The 21,489-nt window shown below is 34.1% G+C and overlaps 1 protein-coding gene across 7 annotated transcripts in view; it reads right to left on the bottom strand.

Annotated features, from left to right (window-relative positions):
• Positions 1-20,369, bottom strand: part of CYLC2 (cylicin 2) — a 43,318-nt gene extending 22,949 nt beyond the window's left edge. For 5 of the 7 annotated variants that reach the window (XM_043565573.1, XM_043565571.1, XM_043565576.1 and 2 more), the window contains exons 1-5: positions 20,287-20,369; positions 10,621-10,661; positions 9,130-9,251; positions 5,783-7,715; positions 5,391-5,452 (exon numbers count right to left, since the gene is read on the bottom strand). In XM_043565573.1, the coding sequence (XP_043421508.1) occupies positions 6,411-7,715; positions 9,130-9,251; positions 10,621-10,661; positions 20,287-20,303 (1,485 nt within the window). In that variant the 5' untranslated portion in view covers positions 20,304-20,369 and the 3' untranslated portion in view covers positions 5,391-5,452; positions 5,783-6,410. Of the gene's footprint in view, positions 1-3,284; positions 3,539-5,390; positions 5,453-5,782; positions 7,716-9,129; positions 9,252-10,620; positions 10,662-20,286 lie in introns of those variants that run through there. The other 2 variants (XM_043565578.1, XM_043565575.1) reach the window with 2 other exon arrangements.
• Positions 20,370-21,489: the final 1,120 nt, after the last annotated feature.

The raw sequence follows: 21,489 nt of genomic DNA, 5'->3' as shown, positions 1-21,489 counted from the left end.
TCATGCTGGAGTGTGGATTGTAATACAGGTATAACTAGGTTTTTTTTTCAATTGGAGTAGCATCTTAGAAGTCTAGGACAAGGCTTGAACTATTTCCATCTATAAAACAGAGAAGTGGTGCCTTGAGTTATGTGAAACACAGGCAGAAAATACTGTTTTGAGTGCAAAATCAATTGTTATTGATGTTAGTACTTATTTCCTATTTATATGTTTAAAATTATTGTTGACAGTTTTATTAGAATTAAAGAAAATGGATAATATCTAAATTTTCCTACAGTTTTAGAAAATTGGACATAATGTGATATTTGTTCCCCCTACATAAAACAGAGTTCTCAAATCCATCAGTCATTTCATCTTTCATGACATTCACTTTTAACAGATTTTCTTACTTGTTCTGTGTTATTGACAATATTACATAGACACACACAGACATACACATACAGAGGAGAAAAATAATTCGAAAGCACCTTGCAAATAACCATACCACTGCAGTTGATAAGTCATGATGTGGAATATTTATAGAATTCTATAAAATCAGACATGACTAATTAATGATCTATTATACTACTTTTTTTTTCACATAAGGAGGCCAGAAGATTGACATATTTCTTTCAGGACATACACGTTGCTAAAGATTTGTTTTTGTTTTATGATATTTCTTTTTTTTTATGATATTCTGTGGTTTTAGTCACATTTGAAATTCTTTAGCCACCACTCCAAGCCTTTGCAGTGAATTAATCATATATTAACAAGCATACAAAGCTAGCAATTCTTTCACATCTGTATTTCACTTTTACAGCTCTCAGTTTTACTTGAGGGAAAATGAATCAGTAAAAGAGGAAAAATATCTTATACATTCAAACTGTGTGATTAAAAGGCTAAATTGAGAAGTGAAAGATATGGCAGGATTATTGAGTAGGAGGTTGTCCTTTACGTGGATTTTTGCCTTTGAATTGATCTGCTAACTTGTTTCACCTCCACTTTTGGCTTTGGTACTAAGGAGACAAGGTAAAGAGGGTTAGAAAAACACCCTATAATTGACAACTAATTGTTTCTGCTGCTCGTTGTTATGTGTGAAGAAAAGTTAGCAAATAACTAGAAGTTAGAAAACTAGATACTTCTTAGAGACATGTATAATTGTCATCAATAGGAGGATATTTATATTGCTGTATTATATTTTTTATTTTAATGGCCAAAACCCTACATTTCATATGAGTGGCAATATAATTTTTTCTTTAATCATTTCCATATATTTCTAACAACTCATAACCTACATTTGGAAAATAGAACACAGCTTTGGAGAAAAGCTAATATCCTCTGCCATAGGTCAAGGTATAAGCTGATGAATAAAGTCATTTAGAGGTTATCCTAGTAGTCCTTATGGAAGAATTAAGTAACTTAGTTCAGAAATAAGAGCTACATATAAAGACTCAAAAAAAAAAAAAAAAAAACCAAAAAACTATGTGTACTTTCCCCCTGGATTGTAGAGGGGATAAAATCTTAATTTCTCTTATGGAGTGGGAATGGGAAATTAAAATAAAAGTCTACTAATACCAGTCTATAAATAGGAAGGAGGGTACTAAGCTAGGTAACACAACTTCCAAGTTGAGCTAACCATTAGAAATGGAGTAAAGTGGGGCACCTGGGTGGCTCAGTCAGTTAAGTGTCTGACTTCCATTCAGATCATAATCTCACAGTTGGTGAGTTAGAGCCCCACATCAGGCTCCACACTGACAGTGCAGAGCCTGCTTGGGATTCTGTTTCTTTCTGTCTCTCTCTGCCCCTCTCCAACTTGTGTGCTCTCTGTCTCTCTCTCTCAAAATAATAATAAATAAACTTAAAAAAAACAATGCCCTTTGAAATGGAGTAGAGTTACATTAGAGGAGCCTTGTCAAATGAGATTGGGCCATATCCATATCCTTTTGAGCTAAATAAATAACAGAATTAGAATTATATATATATATATATATATATATATATATATATATATATGAGACACCCAAAAATCTGTGCAAGTTTAATGTGTACAGCTTGATGACTTGATGATTTTTGGAGATACATATACACCTATGAAACCATCACCACAATCTGTATCATAAGCATTATCCATAACCTCCAAAAGTTTCCTCCTACCTTTTTTATATATTATTATCGTCATCTATATGATAAGAAAACATAAGATCCCCTCTGAGCAATTTTTTAAGCATACATTACTTCTGAAAAAACTAAACATATCCTTATCATACAATCCAGCAATTGCACTCCATAGTATTTTCTCAAATAGGATGAAAAGATACGTACATGCAAAAATGCACATGAATGTTTATAGCATCTTTATTCAGTATTGCTAAAATTTAGAGTCAAACAAGATGTCTTTTGGTAGGTGAATAGATAAATAATCTGTGGTACATCTAGACAATGTAATATTACTCAATGCTAAAAAGAAATGAGCTTTCAGACCGTGAAAAGACATGGGAGAATATTAAATGCATGTAGATAAATAAGAGAAGACAGCCTGAAAAAGTTACCTATTCTATAATTTCAGCTATATGACTATGGAGATGGTGAAAAGATCGGCAGTTGCCACATGTAAAAGGGAAAGATGAGATGAAACAGTAGAGCATGTAGATTTTTAGGGGCAGTGAAATTACTCTGTATGATACTGTTGGTTGATATATGTCACTATGCATTAAAAATCCATAGAATGTACACCACCTAGAGTGAACCCTAATGGAAATTACGTGTTTTGAGTGATAATGATATGTCAATGTAGGCTTATCAGTTGTAATAAATATACTACCCGGGTGGTGGATGTTGATAAATGGAGGAAGCTATGCATGTATAGGTGGATATATGGGAAAAATCTGCCCCTTATCATCAATATTTCTGTGAACCTAAAAATACTCTAAAAATATATTTTAAATGTTTGGAAAGGTAAAATTTAAGCTAAGTATAAATAATTAGGAGTCAGCAGTGTAAAGTTCTAGAAGAATTGTGTTAGGGGTAGAGGAAACAGTGTGAAGCCTTGAAAGTATAATGATCTATATGGTTAAATACAGAAAGAAATCCAGTGTGACAAGAGCATGGTAGACAATTTTGCTACCACATGAAGGCAGATAAGTAGTCAGAAGCCAGATAATTAAAGACTATATAAGCTAGAGCAAAAAAAAAAAAAAAAAAAGAAAGAAAGAAAAAGCAAGCAAGCAAGCTTATGCTACATGTGAAATCAATACACTAGAAGACTTAGAGTAACGGAGGAACATGATTTCTGTGTTGAGAAGGGGTGTTGGGTGGTTACAAGAGTTGAAGTAGGCGGTTTTACCTGCATTTAGGGGGCTTTGGGATTTCCAAGTGAAATATAATGGCTGATTGGACTTCTAATGTAAAAGTGGTATAAATGGAGTGAAGCAGAACAATTTAAATATTGGTGGTAGCCAGGCAGGACTTAATAGATAAGCATGGAGAAACAAAATAATTGTGAATGACCCACCAATTTTTGATTGAGTCAGCAGTCATCATTTACTGAGTTGGTGAATACCTGGGGAAAACAGGTTTGGGTGGAGAGGTATTGAGTTCTCTTTGAGACTTGTTAATTTTGAGAGGTCTAGAAGACAGTCAAGTATATGCTTTAACTTAATATTTAGACACATGATTTTGGATCTAAATGGAAAGGCCAGTACTAGATTTAAAATACAGGATTCAGGGCACCTGGGTGGTTCAGTGGGTTTAAGCATCTGACTCTTAGTTTCGTCTCAGGTCATGATCTCACAGTTCATGCATTCAAGCCCTGCATCAGGTTCTGTGCTGACAGTGCAGAGCGTGCTTGGGATTCTCTTTCTCCCTGTCTCTCTGCCCCTCCTCCATTCACTGTCTCTGTCTCTCTCTCTCAAAAATAAACTTAAAAAAAAAAAAAAACGAAGGATTCCGCAGAATAAGAATGATGTATAAAGCCATGGGAATAGATGGAATAAATATAGAGAAATACATAGACAGAAAAGAGGGGTTACAATAAAAAGACATTGCAACTGGAACTCCAAGAGGTTCTCGGGGGACCTTCATGCATTTCAGTAGAATGGTAAAGACAGGAGCTCAGTTATTATTGTACTATACATTAAATTTTAACCTAAAAGTTTACTTTTGAATACTATGTTAGACAATAATCTAAGGGCTTTTTTTTTAAAGGAATAGGGGATTTTAAAAATATTTTAGTGTTTATTTTTGAGAGAGAGAGAGAGAGAGAGAAAGGAAGAGAGACAAGCATGAGTGGGGGAGAGTTGGCAGACAGAGAGGGAGACACAGAATCCAAAGCAGGCTCCAGGCTCTAGGCTCTGAGCTGTCAGCACAGAGCCCGATGTGGGGCTCTCACTCGTGAATCATGAGATCATGACCTGAGCCAAAGCTGGAAACTTAACTGAGCTACCCAGGCTCCCCTAGGGGATTTTAAATGATTCCCTAAATCCTCGGAGAGATGCTAACATTTTCAGAAAATTTTGAAAATCTGAATATAGTATTTTACTATAAAGCAAAGGGAGAAAAAGAATGATTTTCCTGGAAGAGGGAGAGAATAGTGGGACAGGATTTGACTCTATGTCATTACAGCTGAGTCAGATCTGCAAGGTAGGGCAGCCTGGAAGACCATAAATTACAATAGCCATGAATCCTTGAGTACTTGATGTAGGGGAACAGGGCCAATGTTTAAAGACCAGGCAACATAATTATACTTGTGTTCACAGAAAGCTAGCTCTTGAAAGTATGTGGAATAGGAGTATCAAGGAGAAGCTTTATTTTGTATTCAGAATTTATATTGGGATGCATAAAAGTGAGAGAAAGTCACTTAGCAAGTTCTGCAACAATGTTGAGTTTATCTGAGAGAAAATGTTAAAGAAATTTAATTTCCACTAATTGGGCATTCAGAGAGTTTTGCATTGTGCTTTATATTGCTTTTTTTTTTATTTTTTGTCACATTAATAGGACTTATGGATCACAAGAGAGTTTAACATAGTTATAAAAATTCAAAGTTAATTATTTTCATATATAAAAAATATGTAAATGCTTTCACTCTGTTAGACCCTGTTGAATTCTGGATAATTTGGTTTTGTATATGTATTAGCAATTTATCAGGTGTCTCTTTAATATGACTTGTTTAAATTTACTTACGGTGCGGAGCACCTGGGGTGGGTCAGTCGGTTGAGCATCTGACTCTTTATTTCAGCTCAGGTCATTATCTCACGGTTGTGGGGTTGAGCCCCATGTTGGTCTCTGTGCTGAGCATGGGGCCTGCTTGGGATTCTCTCTCTCTCTCTCTCTCTCTCTCTCTCTCCCCCCCCCTTTCTCCTTCCCCGCACACCCCTAAAAATAAAATAAATAAAATAAAAAATAAATTTACTTACCTTGGTAATTTGGAAAAGTTTGATTTTCCTGTCTTAAATGGAGAGAAGTTGGCTACTATATTCTGTTTAAAGAAAAAAAAACCCAACAAACTCTTGATAATTGTTAGTTTCCATGTATCAAAACTCAGTCTCCTCTCTCATGATAAGTAATTCTAATTAACCTTTTTGTTGATACTTTTAAAGTCTTCATTCTTGTGTTATTGTTACCAAATTCATCAGTAATTTCTATAATGAGAAAGCCCTAAGTAAATTCTACTCAATTCTACCAAATTCCAGCAAAACATACTCGGCAGATGACACAGATTTTTATGAGTCGTATATTTCAATTCAAACCTCAAATTGACTCAATTATTGTTTAATCCAGTTTCGCTTAAAAAACAAAACTAACTTACCAAGTGTGTTTGTCTTGGCTTGGATGTGGAATTTAATTTCCATCAACCTGGTGTGGCTGTTTACGCTTCAGGGATGACGGTATAGGTTCACAAGGAAGCAATTCTTTTCTTCCTTCCTTCCTTCCGTATTTTTTTTGAAGAATGCTACTTTTAATTTGTATTTATTTGAAAGACTTTCTGAAATTTTTTTGACTTCCTCTGATACACCTATAGTTCTTTATTTAAATCTGTGGATGCAGCTTCACAGTTTGATTATATAGATTGTCTACCTCCTTGGATTTTTTTGAAGTCTTGATATATATATATATTTTTTGCTATCCACAGATCTAGTGTCATTAACTTCTACATCCTGATTTGAATATTCTTCTTTGAACATTTCTAGGGATTTTTCATTGAATCCTTCATATCCCCAAACTTAGCATATGTATCCTCCAAGTTCTTCATTGAATCATCTCTTAATTTTTCTTTTCTTCTTTATATTTTTATGATTTTATGAGTCTTTCTTTGTATTCTTCTTTGCTCCATTTTAAAAATTATTTGATTCTTTGAGGCCCCCTGTCACTCATAGATTTGGTATCAGATTGCTAAAATTGTTTTATCGAACGTGCTTTTGAATTTTATCCAAGGCCTACTTGCCTTTCTTTGCCTTTGCATCCTTCTTTGCATCCTTTGTATCCTTCTTTGCATCCTTCTTTGCATCAGGAGATTCTGTGTCAGTATCTTTCTTGGCATCTTTCTTGCCATCTTTCTTGGCATTCTTCTTGGCATCTTTCTTGGCATCATCTTTTGATTCAATATCTGTCCCACTGGGCTTTTCATCTTTCTTCTCTTTTTTACTCACCTTTCTCTTTGCATCTTTCTTGGATTCTTTCTTGTCTTTTGACTCATCATCTTTTTCTCCCGGTTTCTTTGAATCTTTTTTCCCATCCTTATCCTTCTTGGCACCCTTCTTTTCATCTTCAGATTCTATACTTGATTCTTTGCTCTTCTTTGAATCTTTCTTATCTTTCTTGGCATCTTTCTTTGAATTCTTTTTTTCACCTTCAGATTCTGTACCTGACTCCTTGCCCTTTTTTGAATCTTTCTTTTCTTTCTTGGCATCTTTCTTTTCACCTTCAGATTCTGTACCTGACTCTTTGTCCTTTGAGTCTTTCCTATCTTTCTTGGCACCTTTTGTGGCCCCTTTCTTTTCACCTTCAGATTCTATACCTATCTCCTTGTCCTTTGAATCTTTCTTATCTTTCTTGGCACCTTTCATGGCCCCTTTCTTTTCACCTTCAGATTCTGTACCTGACTTCTTGTCCTTTGAATCTTTCTTTTCATTATTGGCATCTTTCTTGGCATCTTTCTTCTCACCTTCAGATTCTATACCTGACTCCTTGTCCTTTGAATCTTTCTTTTCTTTCTTGGCACCTTTCTTGGCATCTTTCTTTTCACCTTCAGATTCTGTACCTGACTCCTTACCCTTCTTTGAATCTTTTCTTTCTTTTTTGGTATCTTTTTTTGCACCTTTTTGTTCCTCTTCAGATTCTGTACCTGACTCCTTACCCTTCTTTGTATGTTTCTTCTCTTTTTTGACATCTGTTTTTGCAACATCTTTTTCACCTTTAGTTCCTGTTTCTATATCCTTATCTTTCTTTGACTCCTTCCTAGTTATTAGTGGCCCCTTTGAAACTGTGGATTCTGATTCTGACTCTGATTTGTCTTTCTTGTCTGCTTTCTTGTGTTCTTTATCTTTCTTACCTCTTGCTGGAGATACAGGTTTGTGTACATCTGCTACTTTAGCAACCTCCTTGGGGTGATGGGTTGGTTTATGTTGGGGCCATATCCTGGCAGCTAAATAATCAGATGGTCTTTCAGAAATTCTCATTAAAGAACTGTGCATCCATAACGGTCGTTTAGGACCTTCTCTTAATTTCTCTTCATCATATTTCTGAAATATTGGTTAGAATAATAATGAACAACTTGTGTGCAAGTTACACAGCCTTTATTACCAGATATCAAATAAATTTTAACTTCAACCATTAAAAGATTTTAGATTTTGATAAGTGGATACATTGTAGATCTCATAGTTTATTTTGCTTTTCCAATTTCATTCTTTTTATGACTAATTGATATTCATGTATTATTGTGGGCCTTATTTCAATTTAGAGGATCTTCATAATTCCCTCAAGATATTATGTTAAAATTGGTAGAGACCTCCACTGACTAATGACATATCAGAATTTCTGATTTCACAATCAGGGAGGCTTTTTTTTCCTCAGTGTTCTGGAGAATTCTTAAAATATTCTGCCCACTCTCCATTACTAGGCTAACTCAGAAACTACTCTCTAATAGTTTCATGTTCAGGCATATCCTGTTCTCTGTTATCACATTCAAGGTCTCTGGAATTTGGATTGCTACATGTGGTTAAAAGTACAAGCCTAAAACTGCTACTGTTTGGCAAGGTATAAATTGGTATCTTTCAGATAGGAAACTACAATGATAAAATCTGTAACATTCAGTGCAAGTAAATTTGTACAGAATGGTACATTTTATTTTCAACTCCTAACCAAGTATTTGTAAAATCTTAATTGCAAAAAAAGCAAACTTTGCAAGTAATGATAACAAATAATGGAAAAATAAATTGAATAAAGAAAGAAAGGAAAAGCAAAGAGTGTAAGATTACAGAATAAGCTAGGATCACTACTGATTAGAAACACTCCCTAAAACAAACAAGAGTTGATACATTTATCTTGCGAAAGTTTTTTTTTTAACATTTCATATCCCATGATGACTCCACACACATTAAGAAATATTTATCTTCAAGTATTCAGAATACTGAATTCTACATTGAAGAAGTATTAAAACTTCATCAGGGTATAATATAACCCCACAACTTTAATGAGGGAGTTTCTCTAGCTAGGGAACATTTTCTGAATGTTCTTATTAACTGCAGTATTAGTATTAGGATCCTCAGATTTTTGTGCTTCTTGAACACACATTTTTATAGTGTGGTGTTACTAAAGAAATAATATGAAATAAGAGGCCAATTTTTATACAGTGAAATGAAAATAAAATATATCTACTTTTGTCAAGTAGTAGAGTTTGAATTACCTTTAACTGTGCTGTCCAATATGGTATATAAGCCTCAAGAGAAATGAATTGAATTGAGATGTAAAATTCAATTCCTCAGTTGGACTAGCCTCTCAAAATGAATGTTCAATAGCTAAATTGGAGTGCAAAGACATAAATATTTTCATCATCACCGAAATCCCATTGGTCAGCACTGATCTGTAAAACACACAACTATACATGATTTCACAAGTTTATCACTAGTAAGATTATATGATCTTTTCAATACTCACAGGAGCTGTATTGTCTCGTAGTTGAGATGGTTTTGATCTCTTTTTTTTTCCTGGCCGTGGTGGTTTGGGAAATACCAGGGCAAAGTGTTGCTGATTCCATGATTTTTTGCTTAATTCACTGACTAAAATAAGAAAATATTTAACAAACATTTTAGTGTAAGTAGAATTTCATCAGAACTAAAACAGCAGTAAGATAATAGACTTCATAAATAAACAAATGATACGAATTATGGCTTCATTTATTTTATTAATATTTGGAATTCTCTGCTATCAGTACGTGAAAGTAAAAATTTATTTTTCTATTTTGATCAGTTTTACAGATAACTAGTCGTTGTAAAACTAATATAGTCTGTGATATAAATGCAAAGAAACATCTTTACTGCTTTCTTATATTATAATCTGTCTCTCCAGGTCTGGATTCTTGCTATAGATTCTTTAGGTTAGAATAAATTCTATTGAGATCAGAAAATATGGTAACTACTTCTGTAGCCTCCAAAGTACTTAGCACAGTACTTGTTATAAAATATTTCGTAAATATATGATTGAATCTAAATGCTACTGCTTAAGATTCATTTAGTTAGTAATTTTCCAAGTTACAAGAGTAAATGTTGTGCACTTAATAACAGCATTGTTGTTATTGGGTGATGGGTATTAAGGAGGGCATTAGTTTTGACGAGCACTGGGTATTATAAATAAGTGATGAACCACTTAATTCTACTCCTGAAACCAATATTACACTATATGTTAATCAACTAGAATTTAAATAAAAATTTGAAAAAAAATGTAAGTGGCATATTAATGAAAAAATCTAACAAATTAAGAGTACCTATAGAATTGTGACTGTGAGGGTAAAGTTACCTGGAAACTATAAGAGAATGGTTTAGAGACATTTAGGGTACAAATGAAACTAGTGAGAGATTTTCACTGCATTTAAACACGTGCAGTAGTAGTACTTTGTGTAAGAGAAAATATACTTTTCCCATGAGTCTCCTGAAAACAGGATCGATGAGAAAATATACAGAATGAAAGAGATATTTAAGCTCACTATATGAGGGAAAATCATTTGATATATGAAGGCCTTCAACATCAGATTGTTGGGTTTTTGGCCTATTATCAGGGGGATATAGTCTAGCAGGAATGTAGTACAAGTCATTGTGGATATTGGTGAGTTGTTTATCCAGTTTCTAGACTACTTTTCAACTGTGAGATTATCTGATTTTTTATTTCTAACATGTATGATTTCTAACATAACACCTTTATGTTGCTGAACCTATTTGCTTAAACTTTGATTTAAAAACAAAATATCTTAGAAAGTGTTTGCTGAGTCCATGAGTAAGATGCCTTATAAGTAAAAGGGTTTATTTTTAATAATATTCTGTAAGAGCTCTTGCTTTATCCCTTTGAATAGAGGATAATAATCACTTATCCTTAAAATAATCATAATCCTAAAATTAATCATGTTTCAAAAGTAAATATTAAATTCTTTCTTACCTGGAATGTAATTATCATATGTTCCAAAGTTTATTTTTTGGCTATTAAAATAAGAGGGAAAGTTTTTAATTAATTTATATATAATCACTCTAATGATCACTATTATGTGTAAGCACTTGCCATCACCAACTAGAGAAATATTTTGCATTCTCAGATCTCTACTGTTATGTAAGATTACTTCACTCTAGAAGAAACAGAAATGAGTACATGTGTGTCTTTTGCACAAACTTTAACAGAACTAAAAGTAGATAAAAAACAGTTTAGAAAGTTACCAAATTGCCATATCTGAAATATAAACTTTAAAAAAGAATTGTGACATCATAGTTGAATTATTTTTCTCTGTCTCATGCTCCAGATTCACTTGCAATTGAATTTTAGCAAATATGTCACTTTAAAAGCATTACTTAAGCAAAATCAGATCCTCAAAATATTCTCAGAACTTAAGCAAATCTGAACCATTCAATGACATACTTATATGTGTGTGAATGTGTATGTGTGTCAGTGTGTACCATAAGTATCGATACGGATTTTTATTTGTTTTAATTTTTGTTCTTCAGGAATATCTGAGAAATAAAAACTATTTTGCAAAGTATTTTTCATTTAAAAGTTTCCATTTGTTTCAGTACTATATGAGCATGTTTGCTCCCACAAAGGGGAATTTTATTATCTAATATTTGCATTGGAGGCATACGTTAATATTTCATATAAAAAGGTTATTTTAGACATTTTTTAAATGTTTGTTTAGTTTTGAAAGTGAGAGAGACAGAATTGGAGTAGGGGAGAAGAGAGAGAGAGAGAGATACAGACTCCAAAGCAGTCTTCAGGGTCTGAGCTGTCACCATAAAGACTGATGTGGGGCTCGAAGTCACAAACAGTGAGATCATGACCTGAGCCCAAGTCAGATGCCCAACCCACTGAGCCACCCAGGTACCCCTAAAAAATGTTATTTTACAGCATCTCATTGCATTACAAAAATAAAGCCATTGTTGATCGTGTGTGAGTTTGGGGCTTACAGACATGCATACACACACACACACACACACACACACACACAGGATCTTACTTATTTTGATATTATATAAATATTAAGAATTAAGTACATAGTAAAATTAAAAAAAAAATGGTGAGTAAACAAAAAGCAGAACCAGATCCATAAACAGAACAAACTAATGGTTTGTGGGGGAAAGCGAAATGGGTGAAGGGGAGTGGGAATAGAGGCTTCCAGTTGTGGAATGACTAAGTCACTAGAATAAAAGAGAATAAAAGGCACAGTATAGGGAATATAGGCAATGATACAGTAATAATGTTTTATGGTGACAAATGGTAGCTACACTTGGGATGAGCATAGCATAATGAATAGAGAAATCTAATGTACACCTTAAATTAATGTAACATTGCATGTCAACTGTACTCAAAAAAATTGAAAAATGAAGTACATTAAAATAAGTATCTTCATATTTTTATTTAGGCTCTATTTCCTAGCACAAAACTTGGCACATTTTTGTCACTTTATAAAAATTTAAATGATTTTAATTGAATAAAATTTAGGATGTATTAACCAATAAGTTATCTGGTTTAGTTTTTTTTTTTTAAGCTTTTACTTAAATTCCAGTTAACATACAGTGTAATATTAGTTTCATGGTTACAATATAGTGCTATCACACTTCCATACATCACTCAGTGCTCATCACAACAACTGCACTCCTTAATTCCGATCACCTATTTAACCTACTTCACCACCCATCTCCCCCTGGTAACCATCAGTTTGTTCTCTGTAGTTAAGAGTCTGTTTCTTGGTTTACCTCTCTTTTTCTTTAACCTTTGTTCATTTGTTTCTTAATTTCACATATGAGTGAAATCATATGGTATTCGTTTTTCTCTGACTCATTTTGCTTAACATAATACTCTGTAGCTCCATCCACACAGTTGGGTTTTGTTGCTGGTGATGGTTTTTCTTTTTAACTGAGGACATGCATTAAAATCACTTGTCCTGTTGTATCTGAATCTCTAAGTCTGGATCTGGCCAATCTGAATCTCTAGGATTGGATCTAGCCAATGTATGTTAATATATTGCTGAAGAAATTTTGATGTTCAGCTATGGTTATGAACATCTCTGTTTTAAATACTCTGAAAGAGGAAATATTTCAGATTCATGAAACAATATTTGTGATTTAAAATGTACATAGGCATGATCCATTTATTCCTTGTATAATTTCTATAGTTTTTCTTTAATCAACAAGTAATTGAATTAGAAATCAAAGTCACTATATAGAAAATACACAATTTAAAAAAAAAATCGTTCTTCTAAATAACCTATCATCAAATCACAGTGCACATTTACGAAAAGAAACAACAAAAACATAGTATCGAAAATTGTGGACTACAGTTCACAAAGGAGAATTTATAATTTTAATGACTGGTATTAGAAAAAAGTTTAAAACAGTGTTTTAAATCTCTGCTTTAATATTAGGCAAGTATGAAAAATAAATGAATAAAATTAGGAAAATGTCAAACTAAGTTCAAAGTTAGAGTAAATATTAAAGCTATAAGCCAGAAACAAAGTGAACACAAAATTAAAGAAAATTAAAAAATCCAAAATTTGTTTTTTTTAATTATTAAAATTGATTAACTCTTAGACTGATAAAATAAAGAGAAAATACAAATTACCAATATCAGGATTGATGCAAGTTTTTTAACTATGTAGATTTTAAAGGATAATGGGAAATATTATTTATAACTTTATGGCAAAAAGTTCAGCAGCTTAAATGATATAGATGAGTTCCTTGTAAAACTAATTTAGCAAAACACATGATTAAATAATAAATATGTGGATGGGCTCCATAATAAGTAAATTGAATCCATTATCAAAAACCTTCCAAGAAAGGAAAGCACAGACCTAAACTCGGATCTTTAAAAAAATTTAGGAAAAATACTAACTCTACACAAGGTTTTGAGAAACAAGAGGTAGGGGAAAGAAGTTTCAACTCATTTTTGACACGAATATAAATCTGACACTAAAACTTCTCAAAGAAGTTTTGAGAAGTTATGAGAAATGAGTATATAGACTAATATCTTGCATTTAACACAGACACAAAACTTCCTTAGCAATTTGTTAACCAGTTACTGAACAATATATAAAATGGCAAATACATCATGGTCATTGAAATTTACTTTCTGGAATGTAAGTTTGGTTTAACATGTATAAATCAACCCAGGCAGTCACTCCAAATAACAAATAAGAAAATTCATCTAATAATTTCAAGATATATAGAAGATTTTTTTTTAATATTTACTTTTGAGAGAGAGAGTACAAGTGGGATAGGGGCAGAGAGAGAGAGCACAGCCGGGTGGGGGCACAGAGAGAGAGAGAGAGTTCTCTGTGACTCGGATGCTTAACCAATTGAGCCACCCAGGCGTCCCGCAAAAGAATTTTTGAAAAAAATTATATCAATTCATAATTTAAAACTCTGAGAAAAATAGAAATAGAAGACACCTTCCTCAAATGGATAAAATGTCTCCGGACAATACTCATTTCTAAAATCAGTTGTGGATGTTGACGATCTTTCCTCTAGAAACCAGAAATAAGGCAAAGATGCTCACTCTTTCTAATCAACCTTGCAATCCAGACTATTTTGTTCCATAAGACAATGAAACATTAAGATTGGAAAGGAAGAAGTAAAATTGTCTTTGTTCATAGAAGACGTGCTTGAGTGGACTATCCAGTAACATCTACAAAAAGAATGATTTAGGGAGGGGCACCTGGGTTACTCAGTCAAACATCCCACTTTTGGTTGATTCTTGGTTTCCACTCAGGTCATGATTTCACAGTTCCTGAGTTCAAGCCCTGTGTTGAGCTCGATGCTGACAAGGCAGAGCTTGCTTGGGATTCTCTATCTCTCTCTCTCTCTCTCTCTCTCTCTCTCTCACTCTCTCTCTCTCCTTCCCCTGTTTGTGCTCTCTTTCTCTCTCTCAAAATAAATAAATTGGGGCATGTGGGTGGCTCAGTTGGTTAAGCATCTGACTTCGGCCCAGATCATGACCTCATGGTTCTTGGGTTCGAGCCTTGCATCAGGCTTTGTGCTGAAGGCTCAGAGCCTGGAGCCTGCTTCAGATTCTGTGTCTCTCTCTCTGCCCCTCCCCTGCTCACCCTCTGTCTTTCAAAAATGAAGAAACATTTAAAGAAATTTTTTAAATAATATAAATAAATAAAAATAAACTTAAAAAATTATTTAGAGCTGTTAAGTGAATGTAATAAGATTGTATGATATAGGCTCTAATTACATAAGTTATGAAATCTTGCCATTTGTAACAACATGGATGGAGCTAGAATGTATTATGCTAAGCAAAGAAAGTCAGAGAAAGTCAAATACCATATGATTTCACTCATATGGAATTTAAGAAACAAAACAGATGAACATGGGGAAAGGAAGGAAAAATAAGAAGAAAAAAAACAAAGAGGCAAACCATAAGAGACTCTTAAATACAGAGAACAAACTGAAGGTTGCTGGAGGGGTGTTGGGTGGGGGGAACACCAAGATGGATGATGGGCATCAAGGAGGGGACTTGTTGGGATGAGCACTGGGTGTTACATGTAAATGATGAGTCACTAAATTATTCTCCTGAAGCCGTTAATACACTATATGTTAACTAATTTGGATTTAAATAACATTTTTTTAAATTACATATTTTTAAATATAACTGGAAAAATTTAAAAATATAAATTTAAGAACACAGTATAATTTTCAATACCATAAAAAACTACTTAGAGGTAAATTTATTGAAATATGTTCAAGAAAACTAAAGGGCGTTTGGGTAGCTCAGTCAGTTAAGTGTCCGACTTTGGCTCAGGTCATGATCTCATAGTTTACAAGTTCAAGTCTTGGATCAGGCTCTTTGCTGTCAGCATATAGCCCGCTTGAGATCCTCTGTCCCCCTTTCTGTCTGCCCCTCCCCTGCTCATGCTTGCTCTTGGTCGCTTGCTCTTTGTCTCAAAAATAAACATTAAAAGGGGTGCTTCAGTGGCTCAGTTCGTTAAGTGTCTAACTTTGGCTCAGGTCATGATCTCACAGTCTATGAGATTATTGGGCTCTGTGTGAATTTTTGAGAAAAATTGTGTATATATATATATGTGTGTGTGTGCGTGTGTACACACACACACACGCATATGTATAAACCTATATTTTTATTCATATATATAATATATATTTTCTGATTCACAGACATCCTTTGTACTTTATACCTACCAAAACAACTAAAATTAAAGGCTAATGACATAACAGCAAAGGTGTAGAGTATCTGACATGTTCAGCATTGGTGGTAGGTGTAAAATAGTACAGTCACTTTGGAAAACCACTTGATATTTGTAAAGTAAAGTTAAACATATGTGTGCTGTATGTATGATTCAGCATTTCCACTGTACCTTACCCAGGAGAAGTTCACAAAAAGACTTGGACAAAATGTGTATAGCAGCTTTATTCATAATAACACAAAACTAAAGTAACTCAAATGTCTATCAGCAGAATGGAAAAACTAAGTGTGGTATATTCATGTAATGGAATACTGCTCTGCAATGTAAAGGAATGTACTGTTGATATATGCAACATGAATGAATCAAAAAGAAATTATACTGAAAGAAAAAATCCAGAAACACAAAAGTATATACTGTATGATCTAATTTGTATGCATTTCAAGCATAGGCAAGGCTCTCTATGGTAATTTAAAGCTTGTTGTGGGGGAGGGGCAGAGTGGTTGATTAGAAAGTGACACAATGTAACTTAATGATGTTGAAAATTCTTAATGTTTCTTAAGGTTGGTTAGGTTAGGGTTAGTGACAAATCAGTTAAATTCTCTTTCATTTTCACTGGGAAGATTTTATAGGACCCCAAAATAGCCATGATCTTAATACTCTAGTTCTCACTTCCTATGTAAATTTACATATGCCATAAGCAATTCAATAAATTTAACCTGTTGGGAATATATAGCATTTTTCTACTTTTTTGCCTAAATCTGGTCCTGCTGGTAATAGCATCTCTCCCTTTACCTCTCTGGGACATCAAGAAATTTTCTAGACCAGGATGCAGTTAGATTCCATTTTTAAAGTTTTTATTAAACCACACACACACACACACACACACACACACACAGAGTCAACATATTTTTTTTATATTTTCTATTTTGAAACAATTGGTTAATTCATAAAGAATGCAACAAGTCAAAAAGGTTGTTCTGTCTCGATATACCTAGTTTTTGAATTTAGATCTCTGGCTATATATATATATATATATATATATATATATATATATGGAAACATAATAACTAGTACTTCATCTTAACCATGGTGCAATGGAAAACAGGTGCCACAAAAACCTGCCTTCACTTCAGGTGTAGTGCACACATTTAATCATTTCAAAATCAGTCTCAGTGTCTCTGAGCTTTTTTTTTTCCCTTAATCTCAAGATTCCTTTTAATTTTTTTTATTTGAGTATAGTTGGCACACAGTGTTACACTAATTTCAGGTGTGTAGCATAGTGATTGGACGAGTTTATATGTTATGCTTTGCTCACAGCAAGTGTAGCTGCCATCTGTCACCATACAACACTATTACAGTGTCATTGACTGTATTCCATATGCTGTGCCTTTTATTCTATGACTTATTTCTTCCATTACTTGAAACCTGTATGTCCCCTTCTCCTTCATGCATTTTGCCCATCCCCACAATCCTCCTCCCCTCTGACAACCATCACTTTGTTCTCTGTATTTATAGGTCTGATTCTTCATTTTGTGTTAGATTACACATATGTGTGAGCTTTAAGTAAAGAAGGTGCCCATTGTTAGCATTGTGGAATGTCATGCATTCATGAGTTAGAAAGGGAAACTGGGTTTGGGTTTTCCTAAATAAAAAATTGAGATCCCAAAGTAGGAGACATGGGGATCTTTATTTTTTATGACAAAAATCTATTTTTATATTACCACTGGAAATAAGTTGTTTTTTTCCTTTTAAAGGAGTAAACGTGTAACTGTATTTGTAGGACTTTTTTTTCTTAGTCTTAAAATCTTTAATCTTTGTATACAATAAACCTGCCCTTACTCTTACCTTTAACTGTATCTCTGGTATATCTTTGAAATGTATAATAAAGTCAAAGAATAAGGGCTCTCAATAATGTTATACCTACTTTATTTTGATTTGAAATGGCTACAGACAATCATTATATGTGAGTTTCATAACATATCCTGCTGGCTGACTTTGGATTTTTGTATTCTGCATCAGATATATGACAAATAAAGCCATAAAGTACTTGGCAGAAAGTTTTCCAGGGACAGACTGGGTCTGAGTCACTCTTGTATTTGCTCTAGAGGTCTCTTTTTTAAGGCAAAACTCAACTGTCACATGGTTATTGTCTTGGTGAAAGATGACTCTAGGTGTAGTATGGTGAAATTCGCTGTCTTTTTTTTAACATTTTCTAGAGTAGTGTTTCTCAACCTGGGTTTACTATTAATGCCTTGCCTGCAGTGGACATTTGCAACGTCTGAGATATTTTTATCACAATTGTGTGTATCTTTTGGTTTGGGCGGGGGGGGGGATGTACACACAGTGCTGATAGTGGCATCTAGTGGGTAGAGACCAGGGATGCTGCTAGCTACTTACACTGCAGAGTACCTCCCTGCCCCCTGCCCAATCCTCCAATAAGTAGTTATCCTTCAATAAGTCAATAGTGTTAAGATTCTTATACCTTGTTCTATATCAAGGTGAATTCCTAGGCAAGATGGTAGGAGAGGACCTTATTAATGCAACTCGAGGGATGAAAAAAAAGGTAGTCAATATGGGATCCAAAAGTTAATACTGGAAGTTTAAGAAGTTCACGTTTTAGATAGCCCCATTCTTTGTAAAAACCTCTCTTACTTCCTTCAGTAACCTTAGGTCTATTCAGTATTAGAAATGGAAGGGTTGGGTTGACTGATACAACCTGAGTTGGAGGAAAAGGCAGGAAGAGGAGAAACATTTGAATGGTGCTGTTGAGGTTTTGATGAACAAGGGTATTAAAGAGGAATAAGTGGGGAGGGGGAAAACTGAACTGAAAGGAGAAAATTTCTTCTATCAACTGTAAGTTGATAGCCATGACACAGAAATGTAAGTCCAGAATTAAGGTCCTGTCATAGAATTCAGAGGAAAAAGCACAAAATTATTTTCTGTATCTCAAATTCTCTTGTAACTGAATTGAAAGTTGCCATTTGAACCCAAAGAAATATAAGATTTTGTTATTAAGGACTCGTATGTGTGCTTCATTAGCTAACAATGAGGCCATTTGATTATGAATTGAACCACACGTTCCTTCTATGATACATGAGAGTTTTAGGATTATACCAGAAAACAACATAAAGAAATAGTCATAGAACCAAAAATAAGTTTTTAACTCTTTGTGTGAAGTTCTCTGAAAGTCATGCAGTGCTCATGATAATAGTAATGCCATCAATATTTTATTGTGCTTCAACATTTTAAAGTAATTATTATACAGTGTAATTCTGTCATGTTACATGCCAAAGTACAGATTGCTTTGTAATCATCAGCAAGTCCCTCACCCTTTAATTATTACACATACGTTGAACCCTTTTACTGATGGTAGTCCTTTATGATTGCATTATAAGGGAGTAGGCACTAGGGACTTTTAAAGCCCATTTTGTTTATTTTCAAGAGTTGTATTTTATTTTTCTTCAAAAGTACTGTCCAAAATAAAAACCAGTTACATTCTTTCTATTTCATAGTTCATACTTTCACCTTTGTTCCAAGTCTACATAGTTAAAAGGCTTTCATAATTGAAGGTCTTCTTTCCCTACCTCATTATAACACAACATAAATTAAGCATAAGGAAGCTACTGTCGTCAAACTTCCCTTGTCTGCATAATCTGCTTTTCATTGCAAAGTATTTTTGCCTACCCAGTATTTCTCAAGGAGAATACAGTTAGTATTTAATCTTCTTTCTGTTGGGATGCCCCACTTATTACCAAAGGTTTAGCATCCTTGATACATGCTCTCTAAAAGTCAGTAGACTCCTCAGTCACTGTGACATTAAAAAAACAAACAAACAAACAAACAAAAAAAACAAGGGGCGCCTGGGTGGCTCAATCGGTTGAGTGTCTGACTCTTGATTTCTGCTCCAGTCACGATCTCACGGTTCATGAGTTTGAGCCCCACATCGAGCTCTGTGCTGACAGTGAGGAGCCTGCTTGGGAGTCTCTCTCTTCCTCTCTCAGTGCCACTCTCTCTCTCAAAAATAAAGTTTAAAACAAAACAGAAAACAAAAACAAAACAAAAAAAACATTCCCAGAGATTTCCAAATAGGCTCCAAGAGGTGAAAGTTCCCTGAATGAGAACCATGAAACATTTTATTCTGTATGTTACAAAATACAGTATGATAAAAAAAAATGAAGTAAGGATCACATTCAAAAAGATTTATCCAAAACTATGCATATATTTCACTGAAATGAATGAATTAGTTAAGTCTTGGATCAAAACAGCCTATGATGTTGCTTGAGAATGTATGTGCTAAACACATACTCTCGTTTATAATGAATAATAATGGACATCTCTTTATACTAAAGAGAATAAATATAAAGCTAACTAGAGCATTTCAGTTATTTTAAAATATAAAATTTGACAAGAGGACTTACAATCTTGGTACAGACATTTCCACCACCTATGATTTGCCAGGACTTAAGTAAGCACTGTAAGTTCAAATTAATGATGTTGAGAGGTGACATCATAAAGAGGCCAAGAGCACTGGGAGTTAAAGGGGAAAACAAAAGCAATCACTTTAACTTGTATTTTATGTTTTCTAATAGTCTAAGATTTGTGTTTTCTTTCACTCATTATTACTGACAGACTACAACTGATGGTTTAAAAATAACCAGTTGGTTTTACATCTTATAAAATTCTTGTTTCAGTTTTTCATGTAATTTTAATTTATTGACTAATAAGACAAAAAAGATGAATCTGAGTATCTATTAAAATAAATTGTAATCCTAACTTCCTTGATATTCATGTGTCTTTTATTAAATTCTTTGTATAACTTTGTGCCTTTTACCTTTTCCCATCTTAAACACACGGGTTGCTCGTAGACACAAGATTTTAAAGAAGGCTAGGTGCTTACTAAAATTTGAATTTAGGAGCACGTCAGTAGCTCAGTCAGTTTAGCATCTGGCTCTTGATTTCAACTCATGTCATGATCTCACAGTTGATGACCATTGGACTCTGCTCTGGCAGTGCAGAGCCTGCTTGGGATTCTCTCTCTGTCTCTCTTTCTACCCCTTCCCTCCTCTTTCTCTCTCTCTCTCTCGCTCTCGCTCTCAAAATAAATAAACTTAATTTTTTTTTTAATTATCAAGTTACTGATAGATCTCAGGTCATTTTTACTATACCCACCCTCCACCCCACTAACAGATGAATGCAAATACAAGTAGTATTTGAACATGCTGCCATTATCTTGCTCCTTTTAGGGAAATTCAGCTGATTTTTTTCCCCTTAAGGAATAGTTTGATTAAACTTCAGCTACTGTAGATCAGTTACAAAAATCTCAGGGGTTTTAAATCAGTGAAACTTATTATCTTATGTCTCAGACCATGGTAAGCTCTAGGGTGGTTGAGGTAGGAGGTTTCCATAACAAGATTTAAAATTTTTTAATGTTTATTTTTGAGAGAGTGAGAGTGAGCAAACAAGGGAGGGGCAGAGAGAAAGGGAGACACAGAACCCAAAGCAGGCTCCAGGCTCCAAGCTGTCAGTACAGAGCCAGACACAGGGCTCAAACCCACGAACTGCAAGATCATGACCTGAGCTGAAGTCCGGCGCTTAACTGAGCCACCCGGGTGCTCCTCCAA

This window comes from Prionailurus bengalensis, chromosome D4 (assembly GCF_016509475.1).
Source record: "Prionailurus bengalensis isolate Pbe53 chromosome D4, Fcat_Pben_1.1_paternal_pri, whole genome shotgun sequence".
NCBI classification, from domain to species: Eukaryota; Metazoa; Chordata; class Mammalia; order Carnivora; family Felidae; genus Prionailurus; species Prionailurus bengalensis.
The sequence above is the reverse complement of the archived record's forward strand: the minus strand, read 5'-3'. Positions and strand labels throughout refer to the sequence as shown.